We start from the raw sequence: 20,481 nt of genomic DNA, 5'->3' as shown, positions 1-20,481 counted from the left end.
AATGGAAAACTTAAAGAGACATCCTCAAGTTAGCAGCTTTTAATCTACGTGTAAAACGTCTAGCAATTCATTTAGATGAGCGCTTTTATGTCATTAGCAAGTGTTTTTTTTTTACTTCTTCTGCGAATAGAGATATATCCAAAATGTGGACACTTTGGTCTTTATTAAGAAATCATTAACAGCAGTAATTTAGTTTTATTTCTTAAGATATCTACAAAAGTGTTTTGAACTGCAAAACTTTTCTGCTCAATATGACAAATTTCGATTTATTTGTATTATTTATATATATTTTTCATATATATCAGCTTGTTAAAATTTACATCGAATATACAGTATGTTAAAACACCCTCAATTTGTTCCATATCATTGTAATTTTCCAGAAACCATCCAAACCATTGGAAAACAAAATAAAAATGAGAATTATAATTGCCGAAGATCCAAACTGGTCCCTGGATTTGGTTCCCAGTTTGTCCAACCTATGTCAACGATGCATTGCAGACACAATTGAAGGTATTTTTGTTGTACCCTATTAAAGAACAGCAACCTGAACTACATAGCCTGCACTATATTAGAATTGTGTTGCTCTTTTTGTGCCTCTTTTTATGAACTAACCTTAAATTTAAATTTGTGCCTGTTACAGATCATCAGCATTTATTTGAAAAACTCACACCCCAGCTGAAAGATTCAATTCAGCCGAGGTTGTCTCTTTCCCTGCCTCTGCATGTGACTGCCAACCTGGTCCCTGACGGTGTGTTCTGGAAGCGGTGCTGCCAGCAGCGGTGGAACATCTGTGACATTTCTCACTATGGCCACAGCTGGAAACGAATGTTCTTCGAAAGGCACTTGGAGAACTTGATCGAACTTTTTGTCCCAGAGGAAACAGAGTTTAAGGTCATTCTTGATGTGCTCCCTCTCTGTAAAAATTATATCAAGAGGTTGAACATCACACAGCTGCTGCTGCCTTCAAGGAAGTTTGTGAAGGGGAGAGATGATGATCAGCATGAAGTAGTAATGCTTACTAATGAGGAGGAAGATGATATGGCAGCTAGTCATTTTGACTTTGGGATTGTGTTGACTGAGCTGATACACCTGGAAGAGTTCCATTTGGCGTATAAAATCAAACAATGTGGGATGAACTTTGAATGGTCAATGTTCCAAATAACCGACAGGGACTGTAGAGCCCTCACCACAGCTTTTAAAGCCTGCAAAACTCTAAAGGTAAACGCATTTCTCTCATCAGTTTATACACAATAGATTGCCATTTATTTTATTTGCAGTTCTGTAAAAAAAAAGAAAAAAAGTATCTTTTCATTTACACATTTTTTGTGGTATTCTTGCATGGCGCACACACACACAAAAATAAATAAAAATTGTTGCCTCTGGAGAGGTCTTGTCACAGTTCGGACTTAAACCTGAACTTTCTGCTCTCTAAGCAGGTCATTTAAGCTCACTTTAGCAAAGATGATTGAGACTTCAAAGGTGGCAACACCATATTTCATGTTTAAGGGTAATTGCTTTTTCACATAAGTCAGGTTTGCTTAAATTACTTTTTTTCCCTTAATGAAAACTGTAATTTGTTTGTCTAATTGTAAAATTAGTTTGATGATCTGAAGCATTTAAGTGAGAAAAGTATAAAAAGTGAAGATATCTGTGAATGGCATGTCTACAAGCTCCTTTTTTGGTATTTACACAGCTTTTGTGGTTAAAATTTTTAAAGTTTCTGGACAGAACATTTACTTTAGGCTCAGTCTGAAAGGATAAAATTAAGATTTACAAATTCCGTGACATTTCCAGCTGTTTCCCAGATTTCTAGTCACTTTTTTGTGTAAGGTTTACACAGCTGTTGCTCAGTATAAGTTAGCTTTTTTATTTCTTCTTTAATATTACCATTCAATCAGCAGTTATGCTGACTATTTAAAGCCTCATAGTATGGTATTATGTGTCTGCAGGTTCTGAGGATTCGTCAAAGTCAAATTGACGATAAAAAGTGTCGCCCGCTGCTGAGATGCCTTATGGACCATCCTTCCCTGATAGAGCTCGACTTATCCCACAACATCATCAGAGATGCTGGTGCCAGGTCTGTTGCTGAGTTGCTCTCCAAGGGCCAACTGGAGAAACTCAACATTTGCAACAATGAAATCGACATCCATGGAGCCAAAGCCTTAGCTCAGGCTCTGTCAAACAATTCCACTCTACAGTACCTAAACCTGCGTCTGAACCAGGTGAAGGATGAAGGTGGGGAGGCCATTGCCGAGGCCTTGCAGAACAACACGACTCTGAGATACCTGCACCTGGGAGGTAATGATATGACCTCCATAACTGCTGTTGTGCTGTCAAAAGTGCTGCAAAAGAATGAAACACTGAAGACCCTTAATCTCTCCTGCAACAACCTTGGAGAGGTAAGTTAACAAATCGTTATTATTTATCTCTTTAAAGCTACTTTATTTTTGCTCTTTTGTGAATTGAAGCAAACTTGTACCTCTTAAAAGGGTTAAAATAATTTTTAAACCTGTTCTATTTAACCATAATATTCATGTCTCAAGGCTTTGCTAAATACTACTACATCAGGACAAATTTAGCAGAAAGGTGTGTGAAATATACTAAAGTACTTCCTGGATCACCAATAGCAGAAATGTCATGCATGTTAATCTTTCTCTGATGTACTACTTCAATTTAATTGATGTACACTGCTCAAAAAAATAAAGGGAACACTTAAACAGGTGTTTAACACTTAAAGTGTTCCCTTTATTTTTTTGAGCAGTATATTTTATAGAACTGTGATTCTACATGTTTCATGTGAAAATTTAGCCAGAAATGTTCTCACAGAATTTTTAAGTTCTCAAAGCTGTTTCTTTACACATTTTAAAACCCTTAATACTGAGGTTTACCAGCTATTTTTTTATGGTGTTCAGGCTCTAACTATAGAAACATGGATGGATGCAATTTCAAATATTTTTCCATACTTTTCTTTTTCCACGCATATCAGTAACAAATTGAGGAAAAGTTATTGAGTGTTTGGCAAATTTATTAAAAATAGAAAACCAAGAAATGGCAGTTCTGATGATTTTTTCCCAAATTGTCATAATGAGGTATTTGTGCATAGATTTTTGAGGAAAGAGAATGTAGAAATACAATTTGGATTAAGGCCATAACATAACAAAATGTGGAAAAAGTGAAGTGCTGTGAATACGTTCCAGATGCACTGTAAGTAGCTGGAAAACACCTTTCTCATTAAAAACTTGGTTTATGCAGCTAAAGTGTAGAAAAGTAGCTTCCTTTGTTTTCACTTGATGACTGGTGCAGCCTGCACAGGCATGTCTGCTGGAAGTAACCAGAATGGCTGTGAAGTACACGGGTTTTCAATTATTCATAGACACGTGTGGAAAACATGTAGTAATGGAGAGCAGAGTTAAGTATTTTCCCATGGGACACATTTCTGACTTTTTATCTCTCTCACGCTCTCTCCTCTCAAAGATTTCATGGCATACTGTATCTCTGTCTGGAAAACACTGCAGAGGATCAAAAGTCACCCACACAGCAGAAATGTAATACCATCAGTATCTGTGTCCTTGGTTCAATCTTTGTAAAAATAGAAATGGCTGCTTCTGTGTAAGAAAACCAACTATTTGTCACTGGTGGCAGCAGCAATATGCAGTTCTGAAAGTGTGAGCAGGGAGTGGTGATTATACAAGTTTGTCAAATGTGTCTTTAAAGCTGTTACATTCTGGGATGTATCACAAACATTGTGTTTCTTTGTTACATCACCAACAGTACATGTGCGTCTGTGTCTTGTGTTTGTGCAGATCGGAGGTAAAGCTTTGGCAGAGGCGATGGTTCACAACAGCACTCTAACAGAATGTGATATCCGCCAGACAGACATTGATGAGACTAATTCTGCCTCCATTAACAAGGCAATTTGGGACAATCAGTGTGCAGACTGGGATAAGGAAGTTCAGCAGAGGAGAAAAAGTACCATCTATCTTTAATACAAACCTGCATTTATCAGATACAGAGTCTTACTCCATATCTGTATCTTAAACCTTCTTTCAAACACTACTTCATACACTTTTAACTTTAATTTTAAGGATTTACCTACCTTTCTGAATTTTAGGTTTGTTTGTTAGATGTTTTTTAAAATGTAGCATATTTGTGGTTAAAAAATATTTTTAGCATATAAATTTATGAACCAAACAAACCATTCTGCAGGATTTCTAATGTTGTAAGCATGTGTTCACATTAACATTGAAAATGGTGACAATTTAAGGCAAAGTAACTTGAAAAAGTGAGCCACAGCTTTGAAAAAGAGGCTATATCACCACAGCACCATGAACATGCATCATGCTGTGCAGGAACAAGTAACAAAATCTGGAAATGTTTGATACTTTGTTATGAGGCCTAATAAACAAGAAAAAGTTATAGTACCTTAGAAAAAAAGCCACTATTAACTCACCATTACATTTTGACACACACATTTCAATGTATTGCAACTGAGACAACAAAAAGCTCATGATTTTTAAATGGAAGAAAAGTGATACAGAATTTTCAATATATTTTACAAATAAAAAGCCTGAAAAATGTGGCATTCATTGTCATTTCTGACGCCCCTCTATAAAGTTATGTAATTTAATCTCAGTATGGATGCAGCACTTTTGTGACAAACACACCAGAAAGTCAGGTATGAGTCCTGCTTATCATGTTTCTAGCAGAATTTTTTAACAATTCATACTAAAATGAACTGTTCAAAACTGCAAAGCTACAAAAATATGGCTATCTACAAAAAAACAGAAAGTCCTGAAAACTAACTCTGCAGAGAATCCCTGCAGTGAAACATGGTGGTGGCAGAATCATGATGTGGCGTCTGTCAGACTTGATGGGAAGGATAATAACAAAAGCATTATGAAATAACATCGAGTCACCCTCTCCTCGTTACGATACAGATAAAAACAGAACAGATTTAGTGAGCATTTTCATTTATTGAAATTTTTATCCAGTTTTGAACAGATATTTGGTATTTAGTCCTCATGTAACATCAAGGCAGCTTTGTGGTGATACTGAAATACACAAAAATGTCTTCACTCAACATTTTCAACAGGTAGTAAATCAAGTAGTGCGATTCATGACAGTAAATAAACATAAATTATTTTAACCTTCCCAAAAAAAAAAAAAAAAATCAAAGGTAAAAGAAATATAACCTCAATGACTCCTAACCTTTTGAGGTCGTTTGAGGCTAACAAAAAGACCGTGCTGTATGTGTTCAAGTGTGAATGCACCATCTTTTGCCGCCATTTCAAACATGGCAGCTTACCTAGCTGAAGGAGTGCATTCAAGTGATTCATAAGTGTGGTTAAAGGAACAAAAACTACTCAGAAGATTAATTAAAGTTCACATGAAGTTGGTATCAGCTGTGTTGCACTAAGGATAGAATAGCTTGTCAAGATTAAACACCTGGATGTCAAAAGTTTCTCCTGCTGCCTTTGCCTCAGTGTTTCTGTGTGTGAGCGAAACATTCAGCTAAAGATCCACAAGAACAGTCATTATTCTCAACTCTATCTTATTTACAGTACAAAGCCTCTCTGCCCTACATACAGCAATTTATACAGATATAAAAAGATGAGCCCCAAAGCATTCTGGACAGAAACAGTACAATCTATTGCTACAAACTAATATGCTTGCCAGACACAATAAAGGGTTTAGTGCTTTGCATGACAAAATCTTTTATTCTAACAGAGGGAAGCTATTGGCCTTTCAGGCTGGCTTATGCACCAAGCAGATTTTGTTTGTCACATTTAATGTAAACAATGCACCCGTAAACAAATCTCCTCAAATAATTTTTATTTTTTACAAATAACCATAATCAGACATCGCGATCATTATTGTTGGCTTGGCCGAATGATAATAAATTAGAAAATGGGATTGGATAATTTATGTAGTGGTCATCAAATTTAATTGGTTTTAGCATAATTCATGCTGAGACATGACCCAACCCTTCACCACTCAGACATTTTTGTTGAAAATTAAAATAATATTAATCTACATCAAATATTTTTATTTTGCATTAGCTGAAGATGGTAACTTGCAACAATTACATAGATGGCATGCTGTCACCCTTTAATTGTGGGACATTTGGGTTTTACATTCCCAATGATTGCTCCTATAAAAAAAATACCCTAAATACATTAAAAGTGCTAACAACTAGCTGTTATTTAAGCCAATAAAACTGTATTTCTTTCCCTTTTAAATGTCCTAAAGCTAAATAAGATAGTTCACAAATAGCGTTTGTACAGTCTCTCTGTTAGCCACAATGTTGTTATCTGTATGGCAGCCATATCGGGTATTGAAATTGGACACTGCCTTTGACTTATGGAGTTTCAATTTAGACTTCAGGGGATGTTTGATTTGATTCTTCCATCTTGGAACTAGAAAAACACAACTTCTGCACAACTTCACTCGCATCACAATGAAAAGAGAAAGAAATATCAGCAGGAATGTTGTTGCAAGCAAACTCATTGTCTCACACTATCCTGAGGTTGGCGGGACTTGCATAGGTGCTATTAATACAATTGAGGTTTGAAAGAATCTTTAATCCAGCCTCAGTTCTTATTTTTTATGTATTTTAGGTATTGCTATTAAGCTAGTTCCAAACATAACACCTCATGTGGAATACAGTCAGTGACAGATTGAGCACAGACAAATACCGTTAATGGATTAGTACGTGATGAGAAGGACAGTGTCACTGACAGCAAACTGATTTAAATGAATAAGAAACCCCTTTGTATTCAAAGTTATTGACAAACTATAAATATCTTTTTGATATTTTACTACTTTTGTGTGTTACAACTCACAGCTACTGAAGAAGGATAAAAAAGGCAAACTACACTACGTTTACACTCAATGTCGCTGAAAACCTTTAGCAATTGCAATGTTATTCTTTATATTTTACATTTAGAAAGGAAATCTTCACATTACAGGCCTGTGCTCTTATTTTAGGTCTATGCTATATCATATATGTTTTGGTTGTCCTTAGGGATAAAAGGAAGTACATCTAAGTCTTGTTTTCATGTAATCCTGTCATCTTATTGAATGTGTCACTAACAGTGTCAAGTCCAGGCCTGTTTTTAGAGTTACATGACAAGCTTTCTGGCTGCCTCTCTGATATGCATCAGCAGCAGCGCAGAGCTCACAAAACAATATCTGTGTTACATTATCTTGAAAGTCATTTTTGATTTATTCATCGTCTTTTGAAAAACACGAGAAAGAGCGTTTGACCCGACTTATAGGAAGATGCCATTTTCAACAACGATGACATCAGAAGACCAACGTGTCTGTGACATACCACAGGCTGTTGTTCTGTAGTTTTATTGGGTAGAAGCTGAGATGAGATGGTTCAGATTGCGAAAGCGGATGTTTCTTGGAAATGGTTGATGTTAGGCACTTAAACGAAGAGGTAGCCTGAGTAGAACTGTCAAATGTGAAATAAAAAAAGACACAGTTTGAATTGATGATTCTGTTTAGAGTTCTCATGTCCTTCATCCACTAAATTATTCATCCTCCTCCTGTTCTGTATTTGGCATGGAAGGGAGTATAATGTCATTGCAAACATGCTGATTTCCGTTCACTAGATGCTTTATCTCTACCAGACACTTAAAAGTTTTTTTTTTATCTGTGCTGACCTTGAATGAATATGTCCACAATTTGAGTTTTATTTCGATTTTCTATGTAGGCTTGACTGATGAGCTCATCAGAGGTGCATTTTATAAGGAAACTGCTGAGTTTCGTTCATGTCTGTATTTTTCCTCGTGAGTCACATGACTCATGCAATGTGTATGTCTCTATTAATATCTCAGTGTGTTTGTTGTTTCACTTGTGCATCAGTAACGTATTGCAAATTTTTCACTTCTTATCAAACTCCTAATTTGTCCGAATTGAAGAAAGATTACCAAGACACTCATTCACCAATGTGACATTTCAAAGTAGACACTCGATAGAGTGCTGAGAACAGCTTGGTTGATTAAAGCCTTCTAATGGTTATCTGTGCCAAACTTATCAGAATTTTTTCTTTTTTATCTGTACCAGTAAAGGTCTGAACAAATCTTGTTATAACCTGCAGGTTAATCTTATGGTAAAGACATACAGACTGCTAAGGAGGTATTCATATCACTTGAATGCTTCACATTTTTTTACATTACAAACTTGAAAACTTCAGTGTTTTTATTGGGATTTTTTGCTATAGACCAAGACAAATTAGTGCATAATTTTGAAGTGGAAGGAAAATGATAATTTTTTTCTACAAGTAAAGTATTAAAAGTGTGGTATGCAAGGATCCAGTCCTCCTAAGTGAATGCTGTGATTACAGCTAAGTCATTTGGGAATATCTCTCTACCAGCTTTGCAAACTTAGAGACTGACATTTTTGCTCATTCACAGTCAGACTGAATGGTTAGTGTTGGCGAACATAAATCTTCTAGTCTTGCCATAGTTTCTCAATGGGACTTAGGCCATAAATATGCTATGATTTAATCAATTTCCATATAGCTTTGGCTGTATATTTACTACTCTTATGATGAATTGATGATTGCTTAAAGTGATGTTCAAAGTTTGGGGCCTAATCCTACATTAAAATTCTCCACAATGTTTTTTTCTGACCTGTCTATGTGCAGGTGTTCAAATCCAGTCTGGAGCCTTTTTGCATATAATTTGCATGTCCTTGGGTTCTCTTCAGGTACTCCTGCTTCCTCCCTCTGTATGAAAACATGCAAATTAGGTTAAATTATCAAAGTGCTCTTAGAATGGCCGTGAGTCTGTGTATGCATGAATCTGTCATGATGCCCTGAGACGGACTGGATTGTCCTCGCTGTACTCTGCCTGTACAAAATGGTGGATGGAGGATTTTCCTTCCACTTCACTGTCATGGACTAACTTGTGTTGTGCTGAAGTTTTGGATTGTAATGTGGCCAGAATATGACCACATTTTGGTCACATTTTGACCAAAATGTAAGTACTCACTTAGCATACTCACAAAGCATTGTAAATGTACACACCCTCGCAAGCCAGGGTTAAAGATGTTTCTCACCCTCAGTTTGTGTCATCACATTGGGCTAGCTGTGAGTCAAAGGGACGTCTCCACACAGGAGCCATTCCTGTGCAAAGAGCGGTGGTCGTGATTGAGACACCCTTCGTTGCGATGCACAATGAGCACAGGAAAGCACAGAGCATCCTGATAGGCCGGAGGGTTCTCCTCATTAGTCTGCTGACCTGACAGACAGCGAGTGCTCTCGGTGGGACAGGACTGCTCATTCAGGCTCCCGCTGCTCCTCCACAGGCAGCTCCGCCTGGACCCATACAGCCGGCCTAGGGAGAAGCGACTGGCGCTGAAGGGGATACGAGGGCTTGCTGTGTTGCAAATGCTCAGGGCGCTGCGGGAGAAGATGGAGGAGCTGCTGATGGCGCGGTGGCAGCGTTCACAATTCTGCCTGAAGCTGCCGTACCGTCCACTTGTGGAGTAGCTGTTGCAGCTCCCAGAAAGCTGGGCTAGATCCATCAGGACTGCCTCCGAGTAGCTGGGCACCAGCTGCTGGTTGGAGCGGATGTGCCACTCTAGCTCCGTGCTGTCGATGGTGTTGACCCGTGGGATGTGTCGGCAATACGGACGCTCCTCGGATGGCGTTGCTGGCACATAGTCAAAGCCGAATAGCTTCTCCACGTGGTAGTGCACGCAGGCTGTACGGTACTCCGTCAGCACTCGCAACGGCCAAGAGAAAGTGAACGCAGCTGCCACCCAGAAAGCAGAGTTGGAAGCATACCAGGGAGGATGGTTCAGGTCAGAAAAGGCAATCATGTGCTCCTTAAAGTCCACATTCTTTAAGTGCATCCCCTCGCGGGCCTCCATGTAATCATCCAGGCCCTCGTTTTCTGTAAAGAAGCGAGCCCGCTGCGTCAGGTAGGTGTTTTCTGACTCCACATTGGCAAAGCTAAAACACTTCGTGAACCTGAGCCTGCTAATGGGGAATCCCTCCAAACCTAGCAGCTGCTTCGAGATGTCCTTAACACCACAGTTCCCATAGTCAAACTCTGTCTCAGCCACATGCGTGTTCACTCTCTCGTGGTAAACCTGAGTGGTGGTGTATGCATCTCCGTTGCGGTAACGCGTCACCTGCCGCGTCCTCCTGACATAGTGGTAGCTGATGGCCTTCCACCAGATGCAGGGCGTGGCCTGCTGCATTCTCTGTATGCGCTCTGCCACGCTGTCCACGTCCACCTTGTACAGCAGGTCGTTCCTGGCGTAGCAATGCCAGCACTCTACAAGGTAGACCACATAGAGCATGACCAGGAAAGCCAGGGGGATGTAAATGTAGCCGTTGGAGCAGGGACTGTCGTGAAACATCATGGACTTTCCCTTGTAGGCGCTGTCGAAGGAGAGACGCGTGACCTTGGTCACCTGGCACCAGGCTATCACTCCTACGCAGCCATACATCAACAGGGACAGCAGTAGGCATTTCCAGTGAGACTCCTGGCACAAAGACTTGGTCAGAGATTGTTTCTGAGGATGCTGCTGCAAGAAAAGAAGGGCAAACAGAAGTCAGCAGTAATAGTAAAGGTGACGTGTTATGCTTCCTTAAAGAGGTTAGGGTAGGTCTGTGGTCTAACATGTTCATTACATTTTTTGCTCTCCATTTTGAGCCCCTTTCAGAATGAGCTGTTTTAGAGCCTCTTGTCACTTTAAATCCAAATTAGCTGCTGCTGGCCACACCCCCCAGCTCAATTTGAAAATGGCTGCAAACAGTTTTGCAATAATACACATCTGTCTGAAAAGCAGAAGTAGAGCAGCAGCAAGTGACTTCTAGATGGTAAGTGAACAACAAACTACTTGTTTTTCTTTAAAAGCAGCTGTTGTACAGCGCATACAGCTGCAAAATCAGCTGGCCAAACGTCCTGGACCTCCACTTGGGTTGCCAGGTGACCGGCTGGGCTTTGCTGGGGTTGCTAGGTGATGGGCAGTGCCTGCTGATTTGTAAAGGTAGATTCTGGAAGTTTTTGAAATGGCTCATTTCCCAGACATCAAAAGACATTAACTTATTGCTAAAAAATAAAAAATAGCAATAAGCTGTGTGGCTTTTTTAAGCACTTGCTTTTATAAAAGCAGTAGAAACATCAAGATCATACAAAACTTGAATTTTCTTTTAAATACAGAAAATATAACAAGACTTGACATGAACTAACATGTAAGTACAAAAGTTAAAGGTAGTGGCTCATGCAACTAAAATATTTATAAAAATCCTCTGCTTCATAAGTGCTTTTGTATAGTTTATGCATGAGTTCTATCAACCTACCTGATGTTTTGAACTGTCCAAGTCAATAAACAATTACCTGATTCACACACTGGCAATGGAAATATTTCTGACAAGTCTAAAAGCTTATTATCAGCAGCTGTCATTTCTATCGGTTTACATACATTTGGTAAAAGAGTTGGGGACCCTGGTGTCCAAGTTTGTTCTGCTCAGCATTTTTATCTATTTGTTCTGGTCCAATCAACTGAGATACTGTCTCACATTTTTAGGTGATGTGTTTCTTGGCTCAGTTTTTTCATAAAAGTATGCAAGGGGTGGTTTTCGGTAGATCGTTTTGAAGACTGCTGTCCCAAAACCCATAATTTTTTCTCTGCTGATCTGCAATGCCAGTCAGCTGACTAAAAGGAGGCTACTACACTTTTTTTCTTGCTCACAAAAAGGAAACATTTGTCTATAAATGTCTCATTTGTAAAAGAACACAGATAATTACTGTGTGGTTGCTAAAAAAACATGGCAATGTTGCAGGGATGCCATGCACCACAGTTATTATTAGTAAAGCTTTAATTTGGAAGCTATTAGCAGACATGTGTGAAGTAAACTGCATTTTTCTATGTTTTTGCATAATATCAAAATAGCAATACATAAATTATAAAGAAAAGATATAATAACTGTCTTAATTAATGTTATTTTGTGAGTTGCAGCAGAAATATCAGCTTGTTTTTCTTTTTTTAAATAAAAGAAATTAGATCATGTTTAATTTAAATATCTTTGTAAACACTATCATACAGTGAAACCACTTTTATTGAAGGTTATAATACAGTAATTATCTCTTACCAGTCCATACCTACACAAAAGTAAGATTTCACAACAATCAAAACAACTACTGCAGTTGTGTGGATTTTTCTGTAGGTCTTGGTGAAAATTACCATAAAAACAGCAAAACCAGTACATTGTTGTTTTATTTTTGTTATTTTAGCATGAACCGTGTCTCATATAAGCCTGCTTTGATCTGCAATGGGTTGACTGGTTGAAATCTTGCCATCTTAGATGATATGAACAGTGTCCAAAAACACTCAATATCTAGATTAATATTTTTGTTATGGCAGTCTCTTTTTTTTAAGTGAAAAAACATATAAATATTTATTATATGTTGTATCCCAAATCCACCTTGAGTGTTTGCTGCTGAATATCTCTATCGTAGTCCTGGGATTTAGGTATGAGTACTGAAATAGCTAAGAAAGAAAGAAAGCTGAATGTGTTCCTTTTCATCCTATTCTGGGTTGATTTACCCATATAAGTTTTAGATTATTATCCAGCTAAAACGCCTACGAAAATCCGTTTAAAAGTTTCTTTCAGATGCTCAGATTTTCATTTAAAATGTCTTTATGTTTTAAATAGTCCATTATAATGTGGATTTTACAAGATTGCAAGAAAAGTACAACCCCTGGCAAAAAGTATGGAATCACCAGTCTTGGATGAGCACTCATTCAGACATTTCATGCTGTAAAACAAACTCAGATCAAAAACATGATACAATATTAAGGTCGTTCCAAAGTGCAACGTGTTGGTCTTCAGGAACACTCAAAGAAATGAAGAGAAAATATTGTGGAAGTCAGTGAATGATACTTTTATTGACCAAGCACAGGGAAATAAATATGGAATCACTCAATTCTGAGGAAAAAAGTGTGGAATCACTCAAATTGGAGGTAGAAAAAAAAGGACACACCCAGTCTATTTCCTTTCCCTAAATGGACACCTGCCCCAGATTAGATGTGCCCGTTAGTGTGCAGTTCAAAACACCTGCAGTCATGACACCTTGGAGGGCTGCTGGACGAAGTGGAGTGGTGAGAACCATGGCTCCAACAAGAGAAATGTCCCTTGAAACAAAAGAGAGGATTGTGAAACGTCTTGAAGAAGGTAACCCTTCACGCATGGTTGCTAAAGATGTGGGCTGTTCACAGTCAGCTGTATCCAAGATATGGACCAAATACAAACAGCATGGAATGGTTGTTAAAGCCAAGCGTACTGGTAGACCAAGACAGACATCAAAGCGTCAAGACAAACAACTTAAGGCCATTTGTCTTGAAAACCGAAAAAGTACAACTAAACAGATGAAGCATAAATGGGAGGAAGTTGGAGTCAATGTATGTGACCGAACCGTAAGAAATCGCCTAAAGGAGATGGGATTTCAATACAGGAAAGCTAAACGAAAACCAGCATTGACACCTAAACATAAAAGAACGAGACTCCAATGGGCTAAGGAGAGGCAATCATGGACTGTGGATGACTGGATGAAAGTTGTCTTCAGTGATGAGTCAAGAATCTGCATTGGACAAGGTGATGATGCTGGAACTTTTGTTTGGTGCCGTTCCAGTGAGATTTATGAAGAGGCCTGCCTGAAGAAAACAACCAAATTTCCACAGTCCTTGATGATATGGGGCTGCATGTCAGGCAAAGGCACTGGGGAGATGACTGTGGTTAATTCTTCTATCAATGCACAAGTTTACATTGACATTTTGGACAGTTTTCTCATCCCTTCAATTGAACAGATGTTTGGTGATGATGAAATAATTTTCCAAGATGACAATGCATCGTGCCATCGGGCAAAAACAGTGAAGGCATTCCTTGAAGAAAGACACATTCAGTCGATGTCATGGCCTGCAAATAGTCCAGATCTCAACCCAATTGAAAACCTGTGGTGGAGATTGAAAAAAATGGTCCACAAGAAGGGTCCAACCAGCAAAGCTGATCTGGCAACTGCTATCAAAGAGAGTTGGCACCAAATTGATGCAGAATACTGTTTGTCACTCATCAAGTCCATGCCTCACAGACTGAAAGCTGTTATAAAAGCCAAAGGTGGTGCAACTAAATACTAGTGATGTATTTTGAATGGTCTTTTGTTTATGCGTTTTTCATGATTCCATACTTTTTTCCTCAGAATTGAGTGATTCCATATTTATTTCCCTGTGTTTGGTCAATAAAAGTATCATTCACTGACTTCCACAATGTTTTCTCTTCATTTCTTTGAGTGTTCCTGAAGGCCAACACGTTGCACTTTGGAACGACCTTAATATTGTATCATGTTTTTGATCTGAGTTTGTTTTACAGCATGAAATGTCTGAATGAGTGCTCATCCAAGACTGGTGATTCCATACTTTTTGCCAGGGGTTGTAGCATTACAGGTTATCCACTGTATCTAACAGTAGGATATCTTCATCTGTTATTTCACCTCAGACCTATACTTCAGAAAAAGCTGTTCTATATAAATATTATAAATGTTAAAAAGGCTTCAGCTACATGTATTTTACATGAATTATTCAAGGCATATGTGATTTTGTAAAATAACTGTTTCAAAAAGAAAGACTGGGTTTTTATTTATTCTTTACTTTGAGATTAAATTACTGCAGTAGAATAAGTAATAAGTGTACTTACAATTCAGTAAAATAGTTAGCAACCAGCGGTGCCAGTGGCAGGGTTCAGCTATAAAGCCAAACATTTATTTGGCTTCTGTAGCATGAAGCCGATGGCATCATTCATCACCCCAGAGAAAAGCGGGTCACAACGGCAGCATTAACAGCCAATCTGAAGAGCTACTGAGATTCAAAAGCCTCAGGAAGGCGAGACACTAGCAAAATAATTTACATTAGACTTGTTAAATCAGGTCGTGACTAATACTTTTGCACTCTACATGTTTAATGCATTAGTTTCATAATGAATCCGACATATTGGTTCTGTGCTCTCTGAGTGACAGACAAACATAAATAATAGATGTTTTTTCACTCCAACCGTTATCCTCCCCACCCTGGTCACATGATCCCCAAGTGTCTTGCCAACCTATAAGGCAACATCCTGCAGGGGAAAGGGGATAAACAGTGAAACTCCCTACTGAGATAAACCAGTTGCAGGAAGACTATTTACTCAACAGAACCCTGCTCTTACTCCACTGATAATAATCAATGCAACATGACATACTTTTAGGCTCATGTTACATTTTACAAGCTCTGTTCAAACACCAAAGGCAATGATGTTTATGCGTACTTTATTCTGGAGTGTAAGAAATTTGGAAATAAATGCACCTGTGTGCAGTAAAAGATTGTTTTCTAGATGAAACTGATCAGGTCTGATGTGAAAGGAACATTACACAGAAATTTTAGTCGCAACAAATGAGATGCCAATTAAATATCCACAGCCTGAAAACATGAAAGAGCTGGTCATTAGAGCCGATAGAGGCGAAGGAAAGGAAATGACTCAGCATTATAAACACTGTAGGGCAGACATTTCTGTTACAATAACAAAGAAAAAACCCTGCACTTAGTAAATAACACCAAACTGCTACACAAGAATGCCTCGAAGGGTTAAACGGGTTAAACTCACTACAGATTTCAGAAACATTTGCCCTCATCATCAACATTTACATCATACTGGTATTCTGTCGATGCTTTGCATTCAAGAGTCTGGAGGACTGAATCTCAGAATATCATCAACAATGTGCTTATTTCTGAAATTCAGTTCAAAAATAGATTCACTATGAGGTTTGTCTCAGGTTGGTTAGCTAGTTAATCAGTCACAGTGTTGGAATCATTATTTAGTGTGGGGAGGTGCCAAGTCCTGATGGAAAAACAAACCACCGTCTCTTTAAAACTTTTCAGAGGAGGGACATGTGAACTGTTCTAAAATGTCCAGGTAGGCTTCTGCACTGACTCTGGATTTGATAAAACGCAGACGGACCAACAACAGCAGATGACATGGATTCTTAAACTCTCACTGACTGGAAACTTCACACTTGATTTCAAGCACCTTGGGTTATGTTTTTCTCCACTCTGTCTCCAGACTCTGGGATGTCTGGAGACATCTTGTTTTCCAACTAAAATGCTAAAATTTACTTTTATATGTTGTATCTGGTTCAGAAGTAGATTAACACAATAAATCCAACACTGGCATTCCATGTCCTGGATACTTCAGTGTGTGTTAGCTGTTGAAACTTTCTTTTTTTTTTGCAACCACACTTTTTCCTTCCACTAAACATTCTACTAATGTGCTTGAATACAACACCCTGTGAGTAACCAGCTTCTCTAGACATTATAATAATATTTGTAATAATTCAGAAATCTCCAATTTTTAAGGAAAATGTATTTCATGACATTATTTCAATTTGCCTTTTTTAGTCATTGATTAGCCCTTGCATTCATTTTACAGCCAAATATAAAGAAAACAGAAATAGACAGAAAACTTACATTTTGAATTTTCTTGTGTATCTCACCAGCTTACGGTATATTCTACAAAAGCCTCCACAGTTTGAGATGATACTTTATGCGCTCAGTTCAAATCAGGACAGCAGTCTTCCTGAGTGGAAAAAAAAAACCCCTTCATTGTGCCTTTAAATAAATGTCTCACACATTCAAGGATACTTTTTCTTGACATAATAAGAACAGCTAGGTTACATAAAAAGCCTCTTGTGTAATGGATGTGTAACTTATCCAGCAGTCTCCAAGAAAGATGTGATATTATAGTTGGCTGCATTTTAAAAATGCAGCCAACTCATCAATAACAAGTTTAGTTACATGCAATCATATGAGTAATTGCGTGTTTTTATAGTGAGGAAATCAAATATTTCGCTGCCAGAGTATATTTTGCTCTTGTGTGGCCCTTTCTTTGTTTTTCTTCTTTTCACACCTTTGATTGCCTGTTGGGATCCACTTCAGGATCCCCAATGAGGCTCACTGAGCCTCATTTTGAAAGATGCACAGCAATGGCCTTTGTACAGTCACTGACTCCACTTAAACCCTAATCAGGTTGTTTTCATTAGCCTGCAGAGACCTATCCCGGTAGCCTATTAATTAAATCAGTCAAACCGATTAAAGGCTGTATTCATTTATTCCTCTCATTGATCTGGAGTGATCTAAACACTGCGAACAGCTTCTTACCTCCTCCCTGGGACTGGCCGCTGCCTCCTCTTGGACCGTGGTTGTGCTGCTCTCACTGGCCTCTGGAGCCGATGCTGGGGACATGATGACAGCGACACAAAAGCCGGAGCATGGATCTCCCGGTGGGATGGGTCTTTTTCAGCGCAGGGCGAAACATAAATACCCGGAGAACCCCCTCCGCACGTCATCTGACCCGTCCCAGTCCGTCCGGAACCAGAGGACAAGGGCTGGAGAGATGCAGCATCCCTGCCTCTGTTTTTCCTGCTTTCTTTCCTTCTTTCAGGTGGGAAGCGTTCCGCTTTATTGAAAAGGAATCCAATCAAAAGGCTGAGCAGTCCGCTGCACGATAAGCAGTGCAAGGAAAGCGCAAACGCGGCATGCAGTCAGCTTCTCTCCGTCGCTGACGGTGGAGTCAGTGAAAGTGTGATGCAGGACAAAGAGGCGAGACGGTGGGACACGTGTGAGCAGCCAGCCCGACAGTACAATGTAAATAATACACGTAGGAGCGCGGAGAGGCGCTGCTGCACAGGGAACCACCCTCTGCACACCACTGAAGACGCGCTCTGGCTGCGAGGTACAGATAACAACCTTATAGGCTTAAAGATTAAACCCAGTAGTGTCGTTTTTTTGTTGTCTTTTTTTTTCGCACTAAAAAAAAAAGTGCGCTGACAAAAACATACAAAGCTGGGTTATGACATGTTGATTTCTCCTGCAAGATCACTAGTTACATTGTGTTCAAAACGTGCATTGAAAGAGAAATAATGCACTTTTTTTTGCTTGACGTCAGAAGAGGAAGAGAAATACAGCAACTCTTGACAGATTTCTACAAAGATTTTTGAGTTAATCCATTTGCAAATGAGTTGCAAGAGGTTAAACAGTACCTGACATGTAAAGTTTTGCAATACATTCAAAACCCTAAAAACCTTCTTATTCACCATCTATAATCTATATAATCTGTCACAAAGGTGGCTTGCTGGCAACAACAATTCATTAGCTTTTTGTAAATAAAATAAAGGTTAAAGCTAAAATGTATCTACAGCAACAGTTGAACAATCTTAAATCTCCAGGATGGTGTTAAAAATGCAGAGTAAGCTGCCAAAAACGATAATTGATGCTTCCTGGTGTTCTTATTGCTGAAAAATGCTGAAAAACTGAGAATGAAACTTAACGTTACATGTGGTTGACTGCGGCTCAGTGGGAAGAGTAGTTGTTTTGTAATCCAAAAGCTGTGGGTTTGATTATACTTACCTCCTGCCACATGTTGATGTTCCACTGGGCACAAACACAAGCTTTGCTGTATGAGTCTCTCTGTTTCAACTAGGAGGAGGCTGAAACATCTCATAGAAAACAAGCACAAATAATGGAAACGGAGTGAAAATCCCAAAAATAAATTGGAAGCGGCAACCTATTTCATTATTTGCTAGTGTGTTCTGTTGTTATACTGCAAATTAAAATGCAGTCGATTTTAATTTTTGCTAAACATATACAGTAGCATGGTATAAACAGATTTTCCACTTTAGATTTGCTGATAATCTAGTAGTTTTACTGTGAGAATGTTGCTTATACCAAAATTAAAGAATGGTTGCATTTATTGTAACAGTAGTTTTATAGGGAAAAAGCAAACACTTTTTTCTTTATTTTTCATAAACGTAGTACTTTATACTCCTGAAATGACAACAAGCTTAGCCACATTTATTTTAGTGTTTGTACACTTCACATAAAATATGCCAGAAAAAAATTCAGTTTCTCAGAACTACTTTGACTCTTATTCTAAAAAATGTTTATGTATTTTGATTAAAACATTGCCAACTAGTATTATCTCCCCATTCTTTACAGCTTGCTCCAAAAACTGAATTATCCATATAAAACCACTGCAGCTTGAGCTGAAAAAAATTCATATTTCTTTTGGTTTTATGTAACACCGCGACAATAGAGACACCATAATCTGTTTTTGCCATGTGAGAAGGAGAAAAACGACAATAGGGAGATTAAGCACATATGAAAAAATATTTTCTTCCTTCTGTTTACATAAAAATCCTTTCACCACAGTCATGCACGGCACACAGCCCCGTTTCTTTCGCAACACCCACAGTTTGGACATTGGACCGGACGGCTGATACAAGGTGGAGCAAGTAAACATGACAGTGGATGACATGAAAGCAGTTGGCAAAAAAAAATTTCCGGCAGTCAGATTGTTTCATGGACTGCATTTATGGTTAATCTGGTCCTCTGAGAGCAGAGCAGCAGCTGTGGATGTGGGCCCTTTAAAGGTCGAGCCACAGCAACAAAAAAGAAAAGAAGCAAGATGAGATAGGCTACAATTCTACAATTCGCTTAATGTTTGTGGTGTCAGATATGAGTGCTCTGACATGAAAAAATTATTAGTTTCTCCATGCAGATTTGCACAGAAACATCGTGAAGTGAAATGTACACTTCACGATCCTGTTAAATAACTACAAGATCGTGGTAGGTAAAATTACCACATTGTTGACTTGCATCTTTTTCCAATACAACATGGTGATATTTACATTGAAATGCTCAGTTTTTGCTTGTTTGTAGAAAACAACTTTGCCTTTAATGGATAGTGTATCTGTGGCTTTGCAGCAACCAGTGACAGCCAAAGGTCTACTTCCTGTTTTTTGCTTTTAAAAATAAAACAGATTTTCATAAAGAGGTGTTATAATTACACTGCATCAGGAATTAAATTCCTGAAGGTCAGGAACAAAAACAGGAACATCACTAGAAGGAGTTTAGTCAGCAATTTCCATGGAATAAGGGTGAGTGTGTTTTCACATTATTTGTCTTTGCTGCAGGCTTATTGAGGATATTTCTTACACTCTTTGCCACATTTAAGAATATGATTTAAGATGTTCCTCCACTGGGAGGTGTTTTACTCTGTTTAGTAACTTTTGTTGAAACATTTGAACACCAGAAGTGGTGGAGCCTGACTTGGCCACCAGAATTAACTAGCAAAAGCAAACTGGTTTTCTCCTGAGAAAATGTGCTCTTCCAGTGTCAGTGCAAATAGTCGCTTATTCCCGCTTACAAATTATAGCTCTACAGTAAACAAACAACCAAAGACTACCCTTTAGCGACTATGGCGTCCTTCCACATCATGTAGGTCAGTTCATGATATGAATTATAGGCAGCGCCTAGGGCGGCATTGGAAACAGGATGTTAAAACTATCATTTTATTTACTGAAACACATTTTTCTAATGCTTTTATACACATGTTGTCAATGGAGAGTAGATGCACCCATGTGCTGAGTGGGT

At 38.6% G+C, this 20,481-nt stretch overlaps 2 protein-coding genes across 2 annotated transcripts; one reads left to right on the top strand and one right to left on the bottom strand.

Moving 5' to 3' along the window:
* Positions 1-383: 383 nt before the first annotated feature.
* On the top strand, positions 384-4,518 carry tcte1 (t-complex-associated-testis-expressed 1). Its single transcript, XM_005803150.2, has 4 exons — positions 384-510; positions 641-1,218; positions 1,950-2,399; positions 3,804-4,518. The coding sequence occupies exons 1-4, from the start codon at positions 414-416 to the stop codon at positions 3,984-3,986; spliced, it is 1,308 nt and encodes a 435-aa protein (XP_005803207.1). The 5' UTR covers positions 384-413; the 3' UTR covers positions 3,987-4,518.
* Positions 4,519-4,953: 435 nt separating this feature from the next.
* Positions 4,954-17,774, bottom strand: tmem151b (transmembrane protein 151B). Its single transcript, XM_005803149.2, has 2 exons — positions 17,209-17,774; positions 4,954-10,548 (listed from the first exon to the last, which is right to left on the bottom strand). The coding sequence occupies exons 1-2, from the start codon at positions 17,290-17,292 to the stop codon at positions 9,106-9,108; spliced, it is 1,527 nt and encodes a 508-aa protein (XP_005803206.1). The 5' UTR covers positions 17,293-17,774; the 3' UTR covers positions 4,954-9,105.
* Positions 17,775-20,481: the final 2,707 nt, after the last annotated feature.

This window comes from Xiphophorus maculatus, chromosome 15 (genome assembly GCF_002775205.1).
Source record: "Xiphophorus maculatus strain JP 163 A chromosome 15, X_maculatus-5.0-male, whole genome shotgun sequence".
NCBI lineage: Eukaryota > Metazoa > Chordata > Actinopteri > Cyprinodontiformes > Poeciliidae > Xiphophorus > Xiphophorus maculatus.
The sequence above is the reverse complement of the archived record's forward strand: the minus strand, read 5'-3'. Positions and strand labels throughout refer to the sequence as shown.